This window comes from Plectropomus leopardus, chromosome 10, assembly GCF_008729295.1.
Source record: "Plectropomus leopardus isolate mb chromosome 10, YSFRI_Pleo_2.0, whole genome shotgun sequence".
Taxonomy (NCBI): domain Eukaryota; kingdom Metazoa; phylum Chordata; class Actinopteri; order Perciformes; family Serranidae; genus Plectropomus; species Plectropomus leopardus.
The window spans coordinates 29598586-29624605 of NC_056472.1; the positions used below are offsets into that span (position 1 = coordinate 29598586).

The following is a 26020-nucleotide window of genomic DNA, read 5'->3' on the forward strand; positions in this document are numbered from 1 at the left end:
TAGACTTGGTACGAAATGTGACTGAACAGGACCTGAAATGGACAGATTCCATAAGGTTGTTATGTCCTGTTGATGGATTTTCCAGAAGGTTCCCACATGGAAACATGTAGTGCACTCAAAAATATTACAACAATGTTTTTCATTGTTTTGGCTCTGTGCCCCAGCACTGAAAATGAAAAGCTGACAGTGAGGTTAAAATGCACACTTGTGTTTTAGGGCGTTCACATCCATATTGTGTTTAAACAGTAAAGAACATGTTTAAACATGGGGAGGAACAGTTTGTCCAAAAATGTCTATCATTTCCACACGCTTCATTGTATGTGAATGTAAACACCTTTAAATCAAAGTTAACGTCATCACTTTGACCTCACTGTGAGTGTTTCCCTCATTTTAAATTCATTGTGCTGGAGTGAAGAGCCAAAACTAAACGGTCCAAATAGTTCCAGACTGCCGAACGTGTTTGCATTTATCCCACGTATGCAAGCGTTCTTCGGCTAAATGGAAATGTATAAATATTAAGATGTATATGTACAATTAATAAGAAGTAAAGTCACTCCAAAGTGGAGTCACTGGATGCTCACTGGTGCCCCTGAAAAATAAAGTCTTTACTCCGTCGAATGGATGTTTTTTTCTGAGTATGAAATGTTTTGTTGTGTGGTGAAACTTTGTGCTGTTGCCTTTGACAAAAAGATTAGATGTCCCGACGAGGCAGCGAAGGCAGAAGGCGGAGGCGGTTACTACGGCAGCAGCTCGTCGACCAGCTCTTCATCATCAAAGGGGTCATGATCCTCAACGCGCTTCTTGGCTCCCGTCTTTGGTCGCTCCATCTGAGGCCCAGTGGGTCCACGTAGGACGCATCTGCACACCAGAGGAAGGGAGGTTTTACCCGTTATGAAATAAAATGTCTCAGGCTTATTTTCTAATAAAGATCCATCTTAGAAATTAAGGAATCACTACAATTATATTTTAAACTTAAAAAAAAATATTGTGATAATCGTTTTTTATATCTTTGCACTTCTTGTCTGCACTGTTGCTATTTGTTATGGTGCTTTTTATTAAAACATTTTTTAATCATTTAGTAATTTAATTTTACCTTTCATATCTTATCTTTCACTCTTTTATTGTGAATCTGTGTCATTTATTGTGTTTTTGTATTTTAGTGCGCTGTAAACATTTGAAATTCCCCTGTTGTATGAAATGTGCTATACAAATAAAGCTGTCTTGCCTCCACATGCATTTGAACCTTTGAAATCTGAGCAAATTGGTTTGTTTTCTTTTGAAAACATGACGAAAAAGGCAATGAGCAACGTGGCAAGAGATGTTCTGCAAATTGCAAGAATTAGGGAAACGACAGACCTGAAAATTAGTTTCATAAAAGGGACAGAGAGAAACAGAGAGAAAAACTTGGAGGATAATAAAAAAATAAAATAAAAAATATGGAAAATGTTCAGAAAAAATATTTTTTATAATAATTATAAAATATTCTATTTATATATTTATTTTTCTCAATTATTTTATTCATTTATTTTTTGTTTAATTGTTTGTTTTCACCTTCTTTTTTTCTTTTATGGCTAAATTTCAGGTACTTTTCTTGTTACTCAAAACTTGTAACATCCCTGTGTTTTTAAAAGAAATCAAGCCAATTTGTGTTGGTTTCAAAAGGTAAAGAGTATTTTAATGAACACTCTTAGTTTTGGAGTCTCTGAACGTTGGGTGTCTGTGGTGCTGAAGATGATACTGAAAACTACAGTTTTTTCCCTCTAACCTGTTGTGCTATGCATTAATCTTGATTGTTTTGGTGTGAGTTGCTGAGTGTTGGAGATATACATGACACCCAGCTTGGGTGATAAAAAAAAAAAACATTCGGAAAACTCAACAACAGCGTCTATTCCGAAAATCATGATTCGAGATAATCCACAGACCTTGTGAGTCGTTTCATGTTGGAACTATTTTCTTTCTACTGAGCTACACCTGTCATCTGCATCACTGCGCAGCAGGAAGCGTGCATGGTTAATAGATGAGGGGAAGAGGAGGAAAATTTGGGTTTCCTCACCTATTTCTTTTGGGCTGCTGGCCTCGTAGGGCTCATTGGAACCAGGAAGTGACCTCATTTTGGCGCTCAGCCGCTCTCCTTTAGTGCTGTTGCTGCTGTGGCTGCTGTCTGCACAAAACACACATGCAAGAACAAACACACACTCACAACAACTAATTCTGACTTTGACTGGCTTTAAAAAGGTCACAATTAAGTATATTTGCCAATTCTGACACAGTTGAAAAGTAAACGATCTTCAAAGCTGAACTTATTTACGGTTTGCTTTAGTGCAGTGAAACTTCATCAGGATGTTTGTCTGCATGTGTCTGAATATTTATGTAAGACCCTCATTTTATCTCATACTCTCAAAAGCCAACATGGTGGAGGTGTGAGACTTTCGTCTCACAGAGGCAGTCAGTGTGTGTGTGTGTGTGTGTGTGTGTGTGTGTGTGTGCGTGCGTGCGTGCGGCACAGTAGTTCCCATTCATTTTTGTTGTCTCAGGTACTCATACAGCACCACACATCCTGTTCCAAATGTGTTAGTGCACTGTTTTGCTGTAAAATGAGAAAGTTAGCTCCAGCCAGTGGGCGGTGCTTTATTTTGCAAACTGGCTGAACACTAAAATATGCTTTAACATCCTACAAAAGTCTCCTGGCAGGGAACAAAACTACTTCTACTGTTAAAACTCAAAGCAATTTTAGCCATACCGTTACATACTTACATACCATTGCAGGACTTTTACTTCTGGCCGAGTATTTTCATAGTTTTGTGTAAGTACTTTTATTTTTGGGATCTGAATACTACTTCTTCAGAATTTAACAGGTCCCTGCAGCACTAATGCATCATACTCGACTGTCCTCTGGAGAAACTCTGAATAACAGCACTAGCTTAATGTTTAATGGTCTTAGACACAGAGCTGGTACTCCTCACAAGATGTAATGAATGTGTTGGAGAATTTGTGTGTGAGCTGAAGGACAGACATGATTACAGTCAGCAGCAGCTCACATCTGGCTGCCAGGTAGCCTTGGAACCTGACGAGAGCGAAAAGCAGAAAGCAAAAAAACAGGAAGGAGAAAGAAGGAGGCCCGATATTCTACCTTCCTTCACAGTCCCAAACATCTCACACGAGGCCTCACAAACTGCTGGCAAACCGAAACCTCTGCTGGAAAATCGACTTTTTTCTCCCCTTTTTTCCCCTCTTTTCTCGGAAGGTCGCAGTTTCTCTTTTATAATACACAACTGGGAGACACAGAAAGGAGGGATGACACGACGGGTTGGAAGCCAGACTTAAAACTGACAGTTTCCACAATAAAAGTAGCAATAAGGAAGTTTTATATGCCTCCACGAAACAAAAGGTCATAATATATCTGCAAGGGTTTGATAGAGTTGATCAGTATCTATGACTCAACTTTCTGGCTTTTGCAACTCACTTTCCTGCTCAAACTTATTTGGAAAAAACACTTGAAATACTTGGAAAATAAGAACACTGAGTTAAGACATAGAAAAAATAAAAAGAGAAACAAGTTCAAATATTATAAGAAGAGCAAGAAGAAATGGCCAAATGTTAGACCCTTCACCTCTTGCTCTGTGACAGTTTAAGTAGTTTCCCATCAAAAAATGACTCAAATGCGTGAGAAATCAAACCGTCAGTCTCGACATACACACTCTTTTTTTTACAGAGCTGAAAATATGCAGACTTTACAGAAGAGAGGGAAAATTCTCAGGTCCACTAGAGGTTTTCTCAAATATCTGAGAGAGCGTTGGGCGATCACTCCCTCCTCCTCCGCAGTTCAACATCACAGCTGCCTGTCAGAAGATTTCTGGACCAGGTTCAGGTGTTTTTACTGAAACACTATACTTATGATTCATAAGCGTTTACGTACAGAAACTTGTTCTCACACTCACTTCTGCTGCGTCAGCGCACAATGAGAAGTTCAAAAAGGATTTGCATTAATTTCTTACAAAGTATGATTGTGCACCTGCAGTATGTTTTTAGACTATCAATATTTTAAGAACTTTAAATGGAAAATGGGGGGAGAGGAAGCTATTAACCCTTTGAAACTTGAGCAAATTTCTTGATTTCTTGCTTGATTTCTTTCAAAAACATGGGAGGAATGTTAGCAACTTGCCTGGCTGTACAGCTGACTCCCACAAAGCTCTCTTTTGACTCATAATACAAATTTTAGTGCTTGTGAATTGCATTTTGTCTACCTTTGTTTCTTTATCTGCCACTTTGTTTTTTACTGCTGACTCTTTTGGCTAGGTGTCTACTGAAAAACAGATTCTTAATCTCAGTAGGACCAACCGGTTTAAATAAAAAAAAATAAAAATAAAATAAATAAAAGGAGAAATGACCCAAAAAGGGAAAAAAGTACAAGAAAATCCCCTAAAATAAGCACAAAAACCCAACAATAACAACAACAACAATAAATTAAAATAATGTAAAAATGAGCAAGGAAATAACCTAAAAAAGTGCTTCAGTAATAATAATAATTCTGTAAAAATATAATTATGATAACTATATCATGATTATATATTTAAGTTATGTTGTAGTTTTTCCTAATTTAAAAAAAAAAATCTAACTCTACTATTTCCCTGCAATTTCCGGAACATTTCTTGCCAAGTTGGTAATTGACTTTTTGCCCATGTTTTCAAATGAAAGCAAACAAAGTTGCTTAGGGTTTAAAGGTTTTAATACTAAGAATCCCAACGCAGCACAAGAAAAGTGATGTCGATCCAGGTTTCAAAGGGTTAAAGGAAAAATTGGTCACCTTCTATGTGAATGTCCAGTCTTTGTTGATGGTATATGTTATTGATAGAATAATAAATTCATCACTGCATCTTACATTAACTGAGAAAACTAAGTTCGCAGCTGCATAATCTGTTGATTCTTTGATTTCGCCTGCACACACTGCCCAAAGTGCAATGACACAGAGCTGGTAAAAATCGACCAAGTTTGACTTTAACTACCCACAAGCAAAAGGTTTCTGTCGCTTCATATTTTGTGGAGACAGACTTTTAGTGTCTGGACTGCCCCTGAGAAACTACTGAAATGAAACAAGCTAGCTCTAATTTTTGTCAAGATCCCCAAGTACAATCCTAAAAGCAAGCAGGTTTCACTTAACTAATTTGGAGTGATGATGTTACATACCTCTCCCTGAGTCCAACAGTGGACTGAGCTGTTTAGACTCAGACTGAGATACTGGGCAGCAAAGAGGAAACAGAGCGGGAATAAAGATGAAAGAGTCAGAGAAACAGAAAGACAGACAAAGAGGAAAGAAAGATTACAGAGTTGGACTGAAGATCTTTGCACACAGAGAGAAAATAAAATAGCAAACAGAGGAGCAACAACAGAAAGCTGATGAGATTTGGGCATTTTATAACCTTTGTTCTCTCACCTGCTTTCACATCCACCTCTGATGAGCCGTAAGAGAGTGAGAAAAGTTTTGGGTTTCAGTTAAACAACTTAGAAAATGTCATAACCGATATTCAAGGATACAAAGAACTGAACATGTTTGGAGAAAAGCTTATTATAAACAGATCCAGTTGCAGATCTGGCAACACAAAGGAGCAGTAAAAGCACACAAGATTGAGGTTTTCTAATCTAATTTATCGGAACAAGGGGGAATAATGGAAGTCTTGGCAGGGTGGAGCAGCAGTCACGTTAACAGGTGCCTGATATATTCTATGTTTAACTGCATTACAAGACAGACGTTCAGCTGCATCGGAGCAAAGCTGGGCCTCGTTAGAGTTTTTGGCAACTGTCTAGTTTGTCTGGATTGCGTTTGAAATCTGCTGATGAGCCAGCTTTCCAGGGTCGGAGCCAGTCTGGAGTATGTGTCTGTATTTGTTGTGGATCTGTAGTGAAGGAGTGCTAAAACTGAGAGTTTGCCTACTCTGGTGTTGGCTGTGGCCTGAAGCTCTCATGGGCAAATTCACAGAAGGATTGTGTGGCTTTTGCTGCCGCTAAACCTGCACAAATATGACAAAATGAAACTGTGTAATTGACCTGTCGCTAAGCCCCGCCCCCGAACGCCACAAGCCAATCACATTTCGTGCAGCTGCACAATATGAACCTAAAAACAGATCTAACTTGTCACAGAACATGACTGCCGCCTTTTACTGTAGTCAGGAGTCAGTGTGGTGTTTAGATGTACCCATGATGCTGGCCTTCTTAGGAGAGGTGAGGACAGGCGTGGAGACGCCTGCTGCTCAGCAGCATGTGTGGACAACAGAGAGAAATGATGACACACAAGAACAAAAGAGGCTGAAAATAAGGATGAGCTAAAAACAGTATTGATTATAGGCTTTGATTCTAACTAAAACATCCATACAGAAATGAAAAACCTTACCCTTATGACAGGGCATGTTTTAAAGCCAAAATAATACCTTTTTAAAAAATCTTATATTCAGAAATAGAGACATATTTTTTTTGAAAAACATTTTTGATTTAATAACAAACCCAAACTTCTCAAATCTTAAATATTGTTTTAGGGTAAACAGCTGTATAAGAACTTTGATATATTAAATACTGTCTGAAATTCTGTGTCCTCGCCGCAGCGGCTGCGTGTCATCCCCTCTCTCTCCCCCTTTCACGCTACATCTGTCCCATTTAATAAAGGCAATAAAACCCCCCCAAAATATATTTAAAATATTATCTGAAATAATATTAAAATATTGTCTGAAATTTTAAAAATTCTGATTTTAATCAGAAACTGATCTGTGATACGGACACATCTAAAACTGAACAATAAAATATTGAGGTTTGAAACACAGCCCTTACTAGAAATGTGCAGTATGCATTCATGCTGATGTTAAAGACTGTAACATACAATAGGAGTTATACATTGTTGTTAATATCAAGTCCAAATTTTTCCCCAGATGTTTGGTTTGAGTGTAATTTTAAAATATGTGTTTTTAATGTTAAATGAGCGTCTTCTACTTTTGACCTTCCAAACATTTCTAGACTTTCAGTCGGTAGAAACTTTATAAAAAGTGACATGACTCACCAGCACTTCCGGCGCTGCCCTCCCTCCGACCTCTGGCACTGCCCTCCCGCCCCGACTTCACCCTCTGCAGGAAGAGAGAAAGACGGAGGAAGGGAAAATAAAGTTTAGAACGCAGACAAGGACAAAAACTATTTTAAATAGGGTTTAACTTTCCATATACTGTTGGTATTCAGATTTTATCTTTATTTTACTCAGAAACAAAAAAACAAAAAACAAAAACATGTGCACCAAAAACAGAAAAGCAGAGACATTTCATGTTAGACTGTTAGATTCTAGGGACATCTTTTTGCCTCTCACTTTAGTCATCTCTCCCTCTGTTTCCTAAAATAATAAAACTAACACTATCTAACAAAGAGTTACACATAAACATTTAAAAAAAAAAAATTCAAAGAGAATGGGACTTATAAAAAATGAAGAATGTCACATGTACAAGTCTTTGTTTCCAATTTGTGTTTATGAGTCTAGTGCAGAAACACCACAGCAACAAAGAGTTAGTAACAAAGATGGAAATTTAAAAATGGTAAAACACAGATATGAGTATTTCCATGGTAAAATAAAACATAAAACAAAAACACATCATCAGACAGAGCAGCGATTTCATCCTCTTCCAATCATTCTCTCATTCATCATTTCACACTATGAGCAGTTAGATTAGCAGGATTAGTTGTTTTTTTCGCTGCCTTTCAGTTTGGAGAGTTTTAGGATCAATGAGTCAACCCTCTGGCTCGTGTTGCTCTGACTCTCTTGTTTCTCTGATCTTATTTAAGAGCAGCTGCTTGCGATTTGACAAAGTCTTCCTCCTCATCTGTTTCTGGCCCGATGGCACAGAGCTCTGTTACTCTGAATCACGCCTTCTTAAAAACTTGACTGACCTCCGGACAAAGACCTGTCGTCTACTTTGTGGGAGTGCACCTGAAGTTTGGAAGTCATCATAGATACTATAGTTGTTGCATCCATCAAGACGAGGGTGCAGTGCAGATTTACTTCAAGGCTGAAGTGCGAAACATTTGTCTTCCAGCTCTGGCAGTGGCAGTAATTAAATAAAACACGTTTGTAAGTATTCCTGTGCAAGTAAGGGCAGAGGGAAACGAAAGGTTATGGAGTCACCGGTTGAGATTGTTATCCCTGCCGGAAATCTAGTAAATCTTTCGCCACAGAGTGGTGTACTTCCAGACACTTTTGAAGGTTGTTGGCCTGAATTATGGCAAAAAATATGTTTAATGAGTGACCTTGACCTTTGACCACCAAATTCTAATCACTTCATCCTTGAGTCCAAGTAAATGTTTGTGCCAAATTTCAAGTAATTCCCTCAAGGTGTTCATGAGATATCGCGTTTCTTTGAATGAGATGGGCAAAGTCACAAAGACTTTAGCTTTTGACCACCAAATTCTAATCAGCTCATCCTTAACTCAAAGAGGATGTTTGTGCCAAAGTCGAAGAAATGTATTCAAGATGTTATATTGAAAAATCACATTTACTAGAAAAAGAAGGATGCAAGAAAATTGGGGAAAAAAAGACATTTTCTTGAGACATTGGACTCACAAGAATGAAAGATGAGGTCACAGGGACCTTGATCTTTGACCTATGACCTATAACCACCAAAATCTAGTCAGTTTTTCGTTGAATCCCAGTGGATGTTTGTGCTAAATCTGACGAAATTTCCTGAAGGTGTTTTTGAGATATTGCATTTTAAGGTGCAATGCAAGTGTATGGTGCGATAACTGATTATGCCGCAATACATGGGAATGTCAAGTGATTGTTGCTGCAAATAAATTTTCCCATAGGGACAAATAAAGGTAGGTATCTATCTATCTATCCATCCATCCATCCATCCATCCAAACAAGCAAAGTATCTAAATTAAAAAATAAAAAAAAAAACAGGAATACAGCAGAGAATGGCAGAGGATGTTAGTTTGGACTATATTCAAGCCGGTCTTGTAGCACAATATTTAAATTAACATCACAAGTATTAAAACCAAACCAAATGGTGCCTGCCAATCTGAAGACATGGCTCCAATTATTCTGGGTATAGTCTGATAAGGAAATCACAGGCTCCATTTTCAGCATCAGAGAATACAGAAATACTAATCCTGGCTGACTTTAATAAAGCCTCTAACAGTTATTTAATCCATTCAGATGTCTCAGGTGTTACGCAACAACTGTCCAAATACAACAACTGTTTTAAAATGACCCGGCGCTCGTGTCAGCCAGGTGTTAAACAGCTGTATAGCATCTCCTCTGAACACACTTTGATTCATGGAAAATCAACAGAGCTGGAGAAAAGCAGCTGTTTCTCATGCTTTTCTGGAGCTGCAGTGACCACTGACCCATTTTATGGCAAAAGGATTCCTGTGTTTTCAATCAGCGTGCTCTTGTGCAGGAACAGACGACAGGACGCCAAGATATCAGTGAGGAAAGGATGATTAATGAAAGCTCGCAAAAGGTCTGTAATATACGACTGCAAAACCAGCAGGTCATTTATGAGGCTGCATGGTGTCAATATTATTCAGATGCACTAGCTTATTTAAATGTTATATCATTAAACGAGGCTGCCTGTGTAAGGCTTGGACTCTTGAATCCAGAATGTTTGGAAACTATGTTCTAGTTTTGTTTCTGTATTTTCTATGGTTTTCTTTTTCTATTCAGTGATGTTAGTTATCAAGATTTCTGCTAGCTATCCACTTCTTCTTCTGCTTATCCCAACACAAACTGTTGGATGTAAAACAGAGAACTTCCCATGTGTAGATATTCCCAGAAAAAGCTATCAGACATCAAGTGACGAGGAGTGTAAAAGCTTTTATAAACTGCCAAGAGGGTGAAACCAAGCAGCAACCTTCAACGCTGAAAAATGAAACCAGTGCATAAGTGCCAAAATACTGCAGTTCCATGAAAGGCCACTTGAACTGGCTCCAAAAGCGAGTCACTCCCTAGTGACCCCGGGTTAAAATGCCAGAAATTAACTGTTTTTGTCTCTATATTATTATTATTTAATTGCCAACCAAGCCAGCACCAGCATTTTTTGTTATATTTACTAGTCTCTCTAGACTCCAGAATATTTTATGTTTTGGATATATAAACAATAAATACGTCAAGATAAAGAACAGATCTTACCTTTTATGAACTATTTTTTTTATTCTAGCTTCTTCTGCTCCTTTTGTTATCAAAATCTGAATTTGTGCATTTTCATTAAAAAGCAAACAAACCAACATTTAGGACAAAAAGCTGAGAGAATTGCATTTTTGTAGAGCAAAATCAATTTCATGTTTTAATTTTTTTTCTCCTATTTTATTTATGTCAACTTGAATGGCACACAAATAATACCAAAAATTATCTTCTGTTTGAGTTAAAGTGGAGCTATAGAGTGGAACATTCCCCAAAATGTCGGGAAGCACCACAGCTTTAGAACAGTCCCTAAACATCGGCTTTGTTGTGAACTGAGCAACTCTGCAAGGCCGTTTTGAGCGACAGGTGAGTGCTGCCAGATGACATGTCTCTGCCATGACACTGATTTGGTAACGTAACCATGACATAATGGTTACGTGGTCACGTATGGTCACATAGATTCAAACAGTGAAGGCCTAGCTGTAGCTGTTGTTACTTATGTGTGTTTTCAGTTAATTAAAGTTAATTGTATGTCTTAGTCACCTAAAAATGTCTAGTTCAGTGTTTGTTTGTACTAATAGACTTTCTAAGAAGTCCGATGTTCAGTTTTTCTTGGTAAATCAATAAATCAAGTTATAATAGGGTAATTTTCTCATGGATGACTATTCAATCAGATCTCTTTACGCAACCAGTAGAGTCGCCCCCTGATGGCCATTAGAAAGAATGCAAGTTCAAGTGCTTATAGGGGCATCAGTCTTTGGGTTGTAGCAAATTGCTCTTTAAAATGTAAACTGAGAGATGTACCTGTTCTCTGATCTCCTTCATCTTCTCTACCTTCTTCAACTTGTCGGCATATTCTTGGACTTCCTTCAATCCCATGTCTTTGCACAGCCTCACCAAGAAACGCAGGCCTGGACAGACACACAAATACAGAGTTTTTCATTTTCTTTACACTCCTATCAGTGAGTCATCTGCTGTTGGTCAGAAGTTCTGTTGTAAACTGTGTAACAGACAGGCTGAATTACCTTCCACATTTTCTGGAAACTTGCGATGGATGTCTTTATATGTTTCCAGAGCTTTCTGATAGTTGCCTGTGAAGAAAATAAAAACAGCGTCTACATTTGCGACTTTAACTGACCGCACTGCAAGTTCACTCAGCAAAGACAGGCCAAGTTGATTGTTCTCAAGCTGTTTACGTGAAACAGCTGTCACTCTTTCCCACACTTGCAGCCAGAGAATACACAACTTCACGTTACTAGATCAGAATAAACCTGCTGTTTGTGAATCATGGACATGATAACGTTTGGGAATCTAATGTGGAGTGAATCTATATTTATATTATTTCTAACAGAAAACATGGAAACCATTCTAACAGAGTCATTCTCACCACTTCTTCTGTAGCAGCTCGCCACCATCAGCTGCCACTGCACCTGGGTTGGTCTGAAACACAACACAAACACAAATCAGTCAGTATGAGCACACAACACTACGCAGAACATCTTTCTTTTTAATGAAACAGTGTTTAAGATTTTGGGGGATTAAGTGGCATCTAGCAGCGAGGATTGCAGATTGCAACCAGCTAACACTTCTCTCAGTTAGGGAGATTCCTTTGGTTTTTATTATTTAGGTTTTGTTTTTTTTTACCAAAACACAAAATACCTGCAGAGGTTTCCCCCTTTCCAAAACAAACCGACCTGGTGATTAAAACAGGTAAAAAAACTGAATAAAAAGGCTTCACGTTACAAATCAGTGTTTCACAAACAATGTTTGGCATGTTCGAGACAGGCCACCAGCCCAGCACCTGCTAATGTGAGCTCATCTTTTCTCTCTGTATCTTAAGATCCAGACGTTTGGAAGGTTTTTACTAGGAGCCAAATTATCCACAGAGGTCTATTCTTTTTCAAACAAACGCACTTGGAGATTAAATCTGGTAAAACAGAATAAAGCAATTTCATACAAAAAAAATCTGTGTTCATCCGACACTGCTCATTGTGGAGAAACTGGTAACTACGGCGGCCGACACGAAAACACAGATGTCCCTATCTGAGCCAGTGTTTGGTTTGTCCTTTCTAGGCTGCTGTAGAAACGTGGCGGTGCAACATGGTAATCTCCGTGGACGAGGACCTGCTCCCTATGTAAATATAAATGGCTCATTTTAAGGTAATGAAAGTCCAATGATTCTTATTTTCAGGTGATTATACACTAAAGAAAACATACTGATTATACTATATTCCATTACTACCAAATCCTACACACTGAACCTTTAAATGAAAGATTGGTAAAATAAAAAATACATTTTAAGTTTGAGGACAAACAAAATGAAATCATCTGTTCTTTGTTAGAGAAAAAAATGTTTTTTCAAATGAAGCTTCACGTCTGATGAAAGAAGAACAGCAAAACAATCAAAACAAGATGAAATAAGACACAAATCACTTGATCAATTTTTAAAAAATACCGTAGAAATAACATAATTTCTCAAGAAGAGCTTAACTTTACCAAAAACACTGCCAGTATCTGAACTGCCAGTTACTGATATCATCATCAAGTTTACACAGATCTGATTGGTTTGTTACTGTGACCTTCTGAATGACTTTAGCTGGTGGTTACTTACTGTATGAGTGTGGCTCTCTCAAAGTACTGAATGGCCTTCTCACAGAACTGTGTCTCGATGTAGTAAGCCCCGAGCCACTCGATCACATCGATGTTAGAGGGGAAATACCTGAAAGACTGGACAGCAATACAACCGAGCAACATCAGAGCACTCATAACCAATGCTGAAATGTTACATTCATCAATGAAATGTTAAATTAAAGCAGCTACTAGGAACGCTCCTGTTGTGTCATTTTTGGCGCCCCCTGTGGACAAAAGCAGTTTCCATGAGCACCGACCTCATGCTGGAAACATCTTAATCTGGTTAGCATGTGATATGTTTCAAAAGCAATTGAAAGAAAAATGCAACTTCTTTTCAGGGACTGAGCACGAAGGTGTGAAATGGTTATTATTTTTCTTCACGCATTTTTGATGGTCTTGGGATGTTCAAAAACTCACTAAATTAAAAAACTTCTTAACCAACAAATCTTATTAAGTTGCAGTGATTGCACTTGGGTGCAGCCAGCAAGCCCGGTAGCAGGGTTTCCCACACATTCATTTATTTGTGGCGGCCCACCCCGATTAAAAAATTGTTGGAGCCGGACAGTCATTACAAGTGCATTTGAAATATACCGTGACGTCATTGATTGCACAACGCTCGGAGTGCAGAGCGCAGTCTGGGCACAGATGGAGCAGCTCAATGCCAGACGCAGTGAAAGAGAAATTTAACTGTTCATTGTGCTGGGTCCAAAAGTTGCTTTGAATCACAGCAGCTGCTCCTCTCATCCAACGATCTGATCAGCTCTGACAGGATCAACAGATCAATTATCCACCCCACGAATAAACGCCTTTAACTGCTACTGAGGGAGAAAAGAACTCATGATGAGTTCTGCCTGCGCTGCATTTACGGACCCGAATAAATGTCCGAATTTAGAGAGGGTACAAAGAATGGTATCAGTATTAAATAATTAAAATGAGACTGTTTTAAAACCAGTTCAAAACTCCTCGTAGCTGCTTTAAGTCCTTAGACAGAACGTTTAATTGTCTCATACCTCGTAGTAGTACTGGAAAGCCTGGGACTTGTCCCCCTCGCTATCATAGAGCGCTCCCAGTTTGGCCAGTGCCTGGGGGTCTGTGTGAGTTACACTCAAGACCTGCAACAACCACTCGATTGCCTGTTGGCGATCGTTCAGAAGCTCATAGATGAAGCCAGTGAGTCAAGGACCAACACACCAGCACCACTGGAAACAAAATGAGACTCGGGTTTACAGTTACAAAAACATTCACACACATATAACACTTAACAGATGGCACTTGTTATCAGCAGGATACAGCTTAGCCAGCTGGTACATGACTTGTGCACTGTTCCTCAGAATGGCATGCAGCTTCAGGAAGCAGTCCAGAGCCTCCTCCAGGCGGTCCAGTCTCTTATAGGTTAGACCTGGTGCAATTGGACAAGGGACAAAAACTGTCAATCAACTTATGAACTTTTGATCCATCGCCAATCTGACACTCAAACTATAACGTGTCTGCCAAAAAGGTGACACATAAAGTCCCTACATCGTACTTTGTGTGCAGTGTGTGTGGACATATTCTTCATGCGTGTTTACGATATATTTATGATTTTGTCATCCTGATTGTCAATTCTGTAATTTTAAGGGATGCATGATAATGGGTTTTTGTCGATATCCAATATGATGATATTTTAATTCATTTTGGCTGGTTGAAGATGCCAATATAAATATATGCACATATATTTTTCCACCAAACTGCAGAGAACATCAAGTTGTGAATTTAACGTACTGTATTATGCAGACTCTTATAGTGACGGCCAACTGCTCTCAGATGCAGACCTAAAATACTGCTTTTCATAACGTACACCTTCACTGGGCAAAACAAGAAAGCTACTTTCACTAAGGTTACATGTAAAGCACACTATATTTATTTTTATGTAACACGTTTTAAACAAATTGTAAAAGTCATCCCACTTTAACATGCTTGGATGATGCTCTTCCTGAGACAATACTGACAGGAGCCAAAACCAAATCCAGCAAATTTGATCTATTTTCAACTAATTAAAGTGTCATCTTAATAGTCTGGTCTGTCATATCGGCAGAAATGTTTATTTAGAGCCGAAGGCAATAATTCATTTTAAAGCCGTTATCTGTCGATACTGGGGACGTGCTGATATTATTGTGCAGCCCTAGTAATTTTATTATGTTATTTATTCTGTACACACCACAACTACATCAATCTATTACCTTTTATTGAATGGTTTATTGCCATTTAACGATTTGATGAGGCCTTGAGTGTCAATGGCTTTTAAGAACTGATCACGCGCTCACCGCTGTACAAAAGTAAAGCTGCAGTTTCACATTTAGATTCCACACTGTTTAAACTTTTGTTTTTAGGGAAAATATTGAATTTTTATTTATACTGTATTTGTCATCATAAATGTTATTATCGGAGGCAGCATGTCTCATTGGGCATCCATCAAAGTCATAAATGGATAATCCACTACATGTTAAGGTTACGGTACTATAAAGCTGATCCCAGCATTATATACCACTGTACTGTATCATGGAATTGGATGTTACCCAGGTTGTAGAGGGCCTCGGTGCAGGATGAATCGTTCCTCAGAGCTTCTTTGTAGAACTCTGCTGCCTTTTCATAGTCTTGCTTGATGAACACCGTGTTCCCTTTGTTTATAAGTGCTGCCGGGTTGTAGCGGTCAGCGTTCATGGCGAGATCGGCGTATCGGTCGGCCTGGTCGTAGTCCTTCTCCTGTGACAGAAGGATGGACAGTTTATCCTCAAATATATTTGACAGGAAACATCCACTGTGCTGAAGTTTCCTTGAGCATTTGAATAGTTTCACGGCATAAATATTTTATAATTCAGGTATTCAGCTCCTAGAAAAATGCTTAACTGAGGGCCTTTTGATTAGTCAATGAGAGAACTAGTTACCAGGAAATAGAGGAAAGAGAGGTTGGTGGCTGCAGCACTCTTCACTCTGCTGTCTTTCTTCTCAAATGTCTTCAGTGTCTCCACTGCCTGATAACACATAAAAAAGCTGTCAGTCAGTGTTATACCATTATACTGTCTGAGTTCAGTACAAGCCTATTTCCCCAGTATATAAAACATCTACAAACATTAAAGATTAAATCATGATGTGCTGTTCAGTTACATGCATATCGTTTGGAAAACTATGTACTGTAATGTAAAGTTCACACAAAGTAAATCCAAACATTTTTTTAAAGATTTTAAAGATAAAGACGATTGCAGGGTGCAAAAATCAACCATCAGACGTGTAACTTTTTAGTTTTGAAATAAAAGTCTTCACATGTAAATGGTTGTTATGCCACTGTAAGTGTGTTATACACTGGGGAGACAATATTACAGAGTATTAGTTTTACAAACCACCAGCTAGATTACAGCTGCACCGATGCTGCAGGTTAAACCACCACCATCTATCAAGAGTGTAACGCACCACACACACATGCATCAGACGTATATGGAGCTCCAAGAGGCTCAATATCAAATAAATAAATAGATAATGATAAAATAAGTAATTACATCATGAACAAATTGAACATTCAATTTTGAAATAATTATTTGAAACTCAACTCATTACTATAAAATGTTATTTCATACGTATTTTTATAATAACAGGACTTAATTTTCAAAAAATTATTTATGTCAGTTTTTGTAAATTCATGTTGTATTTAATTTGGGGAGGGATTTATAGGGATATATTGGCAGAAATAGAGTGTAATATTTATAGCTATGTTTTCTTTAGTGTATAATCACTCAGAATTATTGCCTTCTTGTTAACTTAGAAACAGCAGTTTATTTCTATATCAGAGTTCATCATGTTTCTACAGTAGCCCATCAGGCACAAACACTGGCTCTAGACAGGGCCATTTGCATTTTCACGTTTTCACATTGGCCACCATAGCTCTTCTACACACTTTTCACACGGGAGAACTTTCAGTAGATTGTGGTTTGCAACCTCACCGCTAGATGCCACTAAATCCAACAAATTGCTTGCAAGCTCAATAACTGCTACCAGAAATAAATTTAACCATATCCAATTATTATGAAAATCAATGTTGAAATATCCTTTAATAATAATTTGGTTTTAAGAATTTCTTTGATTATTTCACAACTTGCTGGTTAATTAATATATTTTACATAATTCATTCATATGTTTATTTATTTGATAATGTCTTTTTTCATTCATTTAATATTGAACATTTTGGCATTATATAGATGTAAAGACTGTCTATGTAAGAAAGTTTGTTGCCGTAATATTATTGTAAAAACTTTGGAGCTGCTTCATGTTATCAGTGTTCCAGTTTTGGCCGCTGAGCAGCTCCACTGGCAAAACTGCAGTTCCTTGTTAATGAAGGAACCATTATAATTTCCTCTCTGCACCCAGATTTTTCTTTACTGCTCTGTGGGTTTAAAACCAATAACTGCTTTTCCAACTTCCCTTGGCAGCGCCGTTATTTGAGAAAAGACATGGTTATGTTGGGAAAAAAAAAAGAAAATCCAACACAATCTAAATGTGAACACGAAAACAGAAAGCACACATACCTCAACCTTAGGCATGCAGATGGGAAGGAAACAAGACAAAAGCAAGAGAGAATGGAGGGCAATGAGAAAAGGGCAAACTTGAGTCTGATACGGCACACTGCTGAAACACCATGAGCAGGAGAAAACCGTCATATATGAAACAACAAAGGCAAAAACGTAATAATAAATGTTCTAAATCAAAATGTATGAATAAAAGATAAGAAAAAATGAAATAAAAAGGACAACAAAGACCAGATCAAACACATTTTATGTATGTTTAAAGGGAAATGCCACTCAGTTTAACAATTCATAAATGTAACAGCAATTCTGCCTTTCTTTTCATAATTATAAAACAATGACAATAAAAAACAAATATATTCTTTTTCTGCCAAGTCAGTCTGTATATAACTGAGATTTTGAGCATTTGCATGAAATATTTGTTTTCTTCTGGCTTTAAACCAGGAAAATTCTGCATGTTTTTAAATATCAATAACAATGTGGCAAATATTAGGAGGATGCGACTTCAACAACTACATTGAGTGGTATTGCCCTTTGTACTATTAAAACAAACAGTCACCTGGTTGAAGTCCTTCTGTCTGAGGTAGGTGATGGCTTTGTTTATCTCCAGATCGTTGGCGAGCTCAACATACTGAGAGCTCTTCACCATGTCCACACACCTTAAAAGAAAAACAACCATACATGCACATAATAACTTTTTATTTATCACATTATTTGAAGCCAACTGCAAAAAGCATTTGTAATTAATAGTTTTTTTCTGAATCTGATCAATAAGGCAGGTGCATGGGAGCTGATCACTTGAGACTTTACCATTATGCTTTAACCGTACATGCTCTTTTTACTGTTTTACAAGCTCTTTACATCACTGTTTAGAAAATTATTTATTTTTTCTTAATTTAATTTTCTTAATTATGTTTACTACATATCTGTGCACATTCAGTGTATTCATGTGCAAATACTCTACAAGAATGTATATGCTTTATTTACTTGCACTATTTCACCATTTAGATTCTTATTTTGCTTTTACTACGTTTTGTTTTACTACAATTCTTGTGCACATGATATTAAAAAACTTTAATAATCAAGGTGCATGAGAGGGGCTGTCAAGGCTGCACTTTTATTATGTATTCTAATAATAATGTATCTCACTGTGGAGCCACATGTTCACCTGTGGCTACAGCAGCTGGAGGCACTAGCCAATCAAAAATATCAAAACCAATTATTTTTATTTTTGGCTCAGTCTCAGCAGCAGCATTCTGAGAGAGAGGCAAATATATAGTTTTCAAACTTTGCTCTGATATTAGAGGCTTCATACCAAAAAAAAAACAGTCTGCTGCTTCTTCTAAGGGCCTGAATTTGTGCAAAAGAAATCTTAAAAACTAGTGTCCAACACTTATTGTTTCCATATTTGCCTTAAGAGTGACCTCACTGGGTGGGAAATCCCGGAAAATTTGAAAAATCAGATTAAGAGAATTGAGGGAAAGCACTTCAAGATGTCCAATGCCACTCCCTAAACTTTGGATTTTCAGTTCATTTTTTGACTTTTGATCTTTATTTTGCTTTTCTGAGTCATGAAGCTGGAGTCCTCCCAAATGTTGTATGCCCTCTGGTGTTAACATATTAAGATAAAATAACTAAAAACACAACAGTAACAAACCAGTCAAATCCAGTGGCAAAAGAGGTCTCAATGGCCGGAGCGATGAGCTTGGCTGCAGTCATGATGTACTTTTCAGCGAGGACTTTTCTAAGTGCAGAACAGAAAACACAAGAAGACAACATGAATCAACAATACGGATGTTAAAATAAGAAAACAATCAAATGAGGATGATTTCTTAAAGACCAGTCTGTGTTTGTGTTGTGTGAGATTTTCCTTACAGATCTCTCTCCATCTGGTGAAGTTTGTCGTTCTTAATGGCCTCGGTGACCATACCCGAGTCAGTGTCGTCCTGAGAGAGACGACAGGACAAGGCTCACATTAAGATGTTATTCAACAATCGTTAAACTTTGATGTAAATATTAATATTCTGTAAAAGGTCTGTTATTGTGACTAAAATGAAAGAGAAATAATTTTGAGAATCAGATGAACTAAAATCTGGTAATTCTTCATCAGAGTTAAAGTGGGGAAGACTAAAGGGAATATGTAAAGATGCATTCTATGTATTCTATTCTGATTTTATTTTTTTTCATGCAGGTTTTATTATGTCTTTATGTCTTGTATGTCTTTTTATGTGAAGCAGTTGGTGTATGTAATTTCTTTCTTGTAAAGCACATTTGGCTGCATTTTTTATATGAACGGTGCTATACAAATAAAGTTTATTATTATTTGTTTGACAAGTGATCTTTCAGGCAGTGAGAAGAAGATTAAAGACATTCACACACTTACAGTACACATACACAAACAGAAAGTTAATAAATGCTATAAATTGAAGAAAATATGACCATAACTCACATTAGATGTGATGTACTTGTCTTCATCATCGATGCCCAGAGGAACAGAGATGAGCTTCTGAAAGGACTTCTTCATCCTCTCACGGTCTCCGATGGCATAGTAGCACAGGATGAGGTTGAAGCCTGTCTTGATGTTCGGGCTCTCGCTCATGATGTGTTCGAATGATGTAATGGCGTCCGAGTACTGGCCCATGCGGACAAAGACCACGCCGATGTTCTGCATGATCTTGATCCTCATTTCCTTGTGAGTGTTGGAGATCTGATCCAGGGCCATCCGGTAGAACTTGATGGCTTTGGGGTAGCTCTTCTGTTTGACGTAGATGTTGGCCATGTTGACTTTCAGGCGGCCTAAAGGAACAGAGCAGATATTGTTTGAGGGCCAACCCGAAGCACCCCAAATAATGTAATTCCAGTTAGGCCTGCACGATCTGAGGAAAATCTGCACTGTACAACATAATCAACAAATATTAAAGTGTCTGTGTGAGCTATACAGCTCCTGAGTTATTCCAAAAGCACCCTCTGTTCCAGTCATTTTTATACTTCATATAAAATCCTCAAAGATTTTCTGTCCTGGCTGCATTATTGGTTAATTTATGAGGGCAGACATAGTTTAAACAAATGTGTCATGCTGTATGGTCTGCTCACCTGCGTTACTGAACATCTTGTTCTTCACAATGACCTGGTAGCTGTTTAGGGCCTCTGGGTACATCTCATTGTTCGCATACTGGTTGGCAAGGTTGAGCAAAACCTGGTAAGGACAAAAACACTTAATATTTCAAACCAAGTAATAATATTTTTAGAATAGACTATAAAGTCAAGATTGATTCACAGAAGCTAACTTCTAATTTAATTTGCTTCCTGTGAGCTGTGCCCACATAGCTGAGTGGTTAAGTCTACAGCCTCCGAGGCCAAACATGTGCTCGGCTGCTGTGGATCAAAATCCTGCCAGATAACATAAAAATAACTAAAAGTTGCTTAATATAAACTGGAAGAAGAAACAGAATTCCCACTATTGTCTACAAATACATGAACAAGCATCGTTGTAAACAAGAACGTATCCACAACATACGATGCAATGGCTCAAGAACAATAAGATGAAGAACGTACCCTAACAGATACTGCAGCTGTCAGTTATATACTTCGCATTCCAGGAGTGGCGATATACCTTTTGTTCCAGTTGGAAATTTGGAAAACTTCAGAGAAGTTGACTTTACAAACAGATACAGTCTTGGTCTCTCTTATCTTTTTAAGCCACCACACTCTGGAGAGTGCAGGAAATCACTAGTGGACGAGGAATAGGGCTGGTTGAGGGTAAGTGGATTTGCCAAATAAGTAAGAATGAAGATTGAAACACTTTACCACCAAATATCTCCTCAAAAACACCATTATCATAACAGATAAAAGTTATTATCATAACAGATACAAGTGATTATAATCACAGATAATAACTAAGAATATAAAACAACAACAGGTCATTTTTGTCATTAAATAACTAATTAAAAAAAGGCTTAAAGAGTGGGTTTCCATTTCAGAGGGTCAGGAGTATATATTCAGTCATTTCATTTACAGACATTGAAACAATCTTTTATTCACAGCAGCTTTACTTACAGAGTAGGTGAGGTCTATATTGATGTGGTCCGCATTGCCGGTCTGTTCCCTCTGTCTCACCAGCGCTCTCTCTTTCCTCCCCGCCTCTTTGGCTTTCTCCAGAGCCTGCAGAAACACATCAGTAAGAATACATCCAGTAATTGCTGCTTTTTCTGACCTGTGACATGCACAGCACAGCAAAAGTGACACCAACACCCAACTCCAAAATCAAAATGCATCCTTAGCTGATAAATATTGTTTATCTGCCGAGTCACTTTCTGAGAAAGCATTTGAATGCTTCAGTAATATATTAATTCAGTAATTTATCCCATTATTTCAATGGACTGAAAACAGACAGGGTGAGAAACGTTATGCATTTTGGCCTAAAACCTTCCTTAGATTTAACAACTACTGGCAGGTGCGTCAAAGGTTTTACTACAGTGTTAAATTTAGTAGAAAAGGCGCCTCTGACAGCACACTTAGACCTGATCATCAGCTCAGTGTGCTAGAGTACAGGGCTGACAGAGCGGAAAAACTAACAGCCATCACTAAACAGTATGTTAAAGAACAACAGAGTCTGACCAGCTGTAAGGCTCCCATGCTCTGTGCCATGCAGCTCTCTTCTATCAGGTCGTTCACTTTCTTCTCCAGGATCTTGATCTTCTCCTCAGGCCTTTAACACCACAGACACAGCAATACAGCAATGTGTGATAATGCTGCATGAAAGCACAAGTCCTTCTCAACCTGCTTCACAAGACTCTCGTGATGTCGGTATACTGGAATTTGTAACTTCAAAACATTGACTTGAAAAATATCGACTCTGGATACCAGGAAAAAAAGTGACATTAAGGGGGAAAAAATTATACTTTTTATCAAAAAATTAAATATAACAAAACTATAACATGACAACCATGACTCGTCTTCACTTCATTAATAGTAGAGAACAGTAGAATGACTGTAGTAAACATTAACAATAAGAGAGAGCGTGAAAGCACAGCTGGTACCAGTGTATCGATCCAGTGGAAAATGAATATTGAACCCGTTTCAAATATTCAGAATTGAATTGTATTGAAAAATCAATAGTTTCTGACAACAATGCAAGACTTGACTGTTGAGTCTGAACTTAATGTGTGTCAGAAACCTTTCAACACTATATTTGTGATAAAGAAAATGAAAATCTGTCACAACAAAATGTAATATAAAACACGACACTGAAAATAGATATTTTCCCATCAACTGGATGGATATATGATTATGATTACTATGATGATGATGAGTATGATGATTATCATTATTATTAATTTTAGTAGTAGTAGTAGTAGTAGTAGTATTGTTGGCAGTAGTAGTATTTTTCCAAATTCATTTTTTGCAATACAATAATTATGACTGAATATGCATCTTTAGATCCAAATTCTTATAGATAATCTATAGTTTTCCTCACACATGAGTGGAAAAGACTAACTTGCAGGGAAAATCTTAAATGAAACATGGATACAGTTTAAAGAGTGACAGCTCACGTGTCTTCATTCTTTGCTTCAAGTGGAGGTGCAGGGCCTCTGGACTGACCCAGAGGGTCAAAGGTCGAGCCTGAAAAAAATACAAATCATACTAATTATCATTTTAAATGGTTTACATAATTACAATCTGTCCCTACAGATACATGTAGAGGATTCTTGTAATACAATGAACTAGAAATCTTTGGGTTTTTGAAGATTAGAACAATAAAAATAATAAATAAATAAAACTCCTGCTTCCTGCTGCTGTGTCATGCTGACACTGTCTCACTATGGTGTCTAGTCCTGAAGAATAACTTCCACAGTGCAGACACAGCAAAAAAAAAAAAAAAGCAGCCACAATATCACAAACTAAAGCCTAATTATATGGTCACTCAAATCAACACATATGATGCAGGACAGTTTCTGTTTGTGACCCCTTTTAAACTCACCACGTGTGAGAGAGGAGGTGTAACCTGCTGCTCTGACTGCTGTCATCGGTCGGGCTGCTCCATCCTGTCACATTTAAAAACAGCAAAAAACACAACACTATGAAGAGCTTTCCTCAACTTCTTCATCTTCATTTTCACAAATTTCTTCATGCATGAAGTACTATTACTAGTCTTGAGCAGGATTGTTAAATACCTGATACTAGGCATTTGTGAGAAAAAAAACAAAACAACAAAATCTAGAATGGCCACTTTAATATCAAGATACGTCAAGTACTGAGTAAGTGAAACTAAAAACTGTCAATTAATGTATCATAAAAGCTATGAGGGACCCTTAAATTCCACTCACCTGCACAGCTCCAGTCATGGGTCTGCCCATTGAAGAGGCCATAGGGATCCGAGCCTTCGTGAAAAATTAAGTATAAAACAGGTGAGAATGCTTTAAGTACGTTTACCTGACAATATAATTTATCATGCAAATACCTGTATGTGAAAAAACATCTTTAGAGTGTACATTTGTGTGTACTTAGTCCTAATATTTGAATGTTTATGTTGTTTCTTTAACCTATATGTTGTTTTTATGTAATTTTTATATAGTCAAAATGCTTATTGTCTTCAGCTGCACACTTTGATACCTACTGTGCTGTTGTTGTTTTTTGGTTGTTGTTTTTCTTTTTATAAAGAAATCATATCCTGAAAAAAAGTCTGTGGGGACAATACTGATAGTTTGATGTGCTGTTTTAATAAAATTCTTGAAAGAAAAAGTGCTGTAAGATTTCAAATCAGATTGAGTTTAAAACTTTTCAAATTCATTGTACTTACTCCAAAGGAAGAAGCTAAAGGCCGAGCTCCAATGGCGGTGCCAGGAAATTTGGCAGTCATCTGGATAATTAAAGACACGAAAAAACAAAATTTGTGAAATTGGACCTGTTTTATCCTTCCTCAGTTTCTCTCTTTATTTCTCCTTCCTCTCTCTTTCACACACACAAATCTTACTGATCATAAGATTATAGTACTTGAGTACATGCAGCAGTGGAAGAAGTATTCAGATCTTCTACTAAAGTAAAATTAGCGATACCACAGAGTAGAAATACTCTGATTCAAGTATTGTCATGCATTCAAAAATGTTATTTAAGTAAAAACACAAATGTGCAAGTATTTGCATCAAGATATACATAAAGTACCCAAAGTAATAGTACACATTCTGCACATTGCCTATTACAGAATAATGTAATATTTATGCATTATAACGTATACATCACTTGATTGTATTGCAGCTGGTAAAGTGGGAGCTTATCCTAATTGCCATGCATACAGCTGGGTAGAATAATATATAATATTATAACTGCTTAGTTAATTTATTTCATTTTTTTGTTTTAATAATCTAAATCTGCAGAGTTACTTATACAAGTCACACTATACTCGGTACCCACCGGAGGTCTTCTTCCATGACTTGTCCTCACTGCTTGTTGGAAGCCGACATCATTCTCCAACTCCTTTAAATGTTTAAATAATTAGTCTTTATTATTTACAATACATAACTAGATAAATTTTAAGGAGCAAATTAATGATTTGAATATACAAATATAAACAAAATTCTATTTTTTAAAACAATAATTAATAGACAGAATGTAATATGAATACAAATAAAGCATTGAGAAATCATAATAAATACAGTACCAAATACGAAAGGACAACGAGAGCAATATAAATTTAGAGAATGAAGTACATGAGTGACTTGTGAAAAAATATTTATTGATATTTTATTTTTATATTTATTTGTTTTGTAATGAAGAAATCATACACAACTATTGTCCTATTTCTTTCACAAATACACAGAACTCAGGTTTTTTTATTTATAAATCTACATTGGTGAATCTAAAATTTGGCAAGAAAAGTTAAATTAAAAACACAAGATGTATTCATATCTTTGTCACAGTAATAACTGCACCTACTACTATACTGTGTAATAAATCTGTAGTAAACACAAATCTGAGAGAATGCTGTCAATATAAACTGGTTATATCTTTACTCTGCTCAAACGTAAAATAAATGGGAGTTTTAGGGTGCAATTCACAAAAAGAGCCATTTATATCTATGTCACTCTTTAACCTTTAGAGAAATGTTTTATCTTTGTTAGCTGGACACTGAAATGCAAACATTTGTTTGAGCCCTGTAAACTGCCAACTTCTGAGCTAGCTAACATAGCAAAGTTGCTAACTCACCTCGGAGTCAAACGTCGGATTATAGTCGTTGTAACCCGAATAAAGATCCTCCTCCTCCACAGCCAGATGCACATTTTCCATTTTTCTTCCTCCGGTGAGCTGGTCTGACGAAACTACAATGAAACTAAAAAACAAACAGTAGTTTATTCGATGTAACAGCGAAGAGGAGTTTGTTGTCCTTTCAGGGTGCCATCCCACAATTCAACGCGGTATGGGTGGGACACTTACAAATCTCAAACTTGATTGGTTAAATTACGCGTCAGTCATAGATTATCCTTAAAATGATTGGCTAAAGCTTCGTTCTTCCGTTGCTAGGATACGACAGAAAACTACCCGCTAGATTTCGCTTGTTTCATTTTAGTTTCGTCTTAAATATCGTAAACAATATTCAGTTAACAATAGCAAATATACATATTCTATAGCAGAGATTTGTTTTTGACGTGAAATATGCAGTAAATTGCACTTTTTTGGGGTTGTTTGGTCCTTATAG

At 37.2% G+C, this 26020-nt stretch overlaps 1 protein-coding gene across 1 annotated transcript; it reads right to left on the reverse strand.

Annotated features, from left to right (window-relative positions):
- Positions 1-691: 691 nt before the first annotated feature.
- ift88 (intraflagellar transport 88 homolog) lies at positions 692-25708 on the reverse strand. The gene is given in 29 exon segments (XM_042495267.1): positions 692-838; positions 841-858; positions 2054-2161; positions 5185-5235; positions 5432-5449; positions 6191-6241; positions 7043-7106; positions 10949-11055; positions 11170-11235; positions 11532-11584; positions 12756-12871; positions 13786-13929; positions 14059-14174; positions 15331-15517; positions 15700-15786; positions 17332-17337; positions 17888-17987; positions 18986-19072; positions 19204-19274; positions 19778-20124; positions 20422-20524; positions 21385-21489; positions 21946-22036; positions 22881-22950; positions 23309-23372; positions 23655-23708; positions 24128-24187; positions 24739-24801; positions 25531-25708. Coding segments are annotated over 29 exon segments (2589 nt in total). The 5' UTR covers positions 25612-25708; the 3' UTR covers positions 692-737.
- Between the last annotated feature and the right edge of the window lie 312 nt (positions 25709-26020).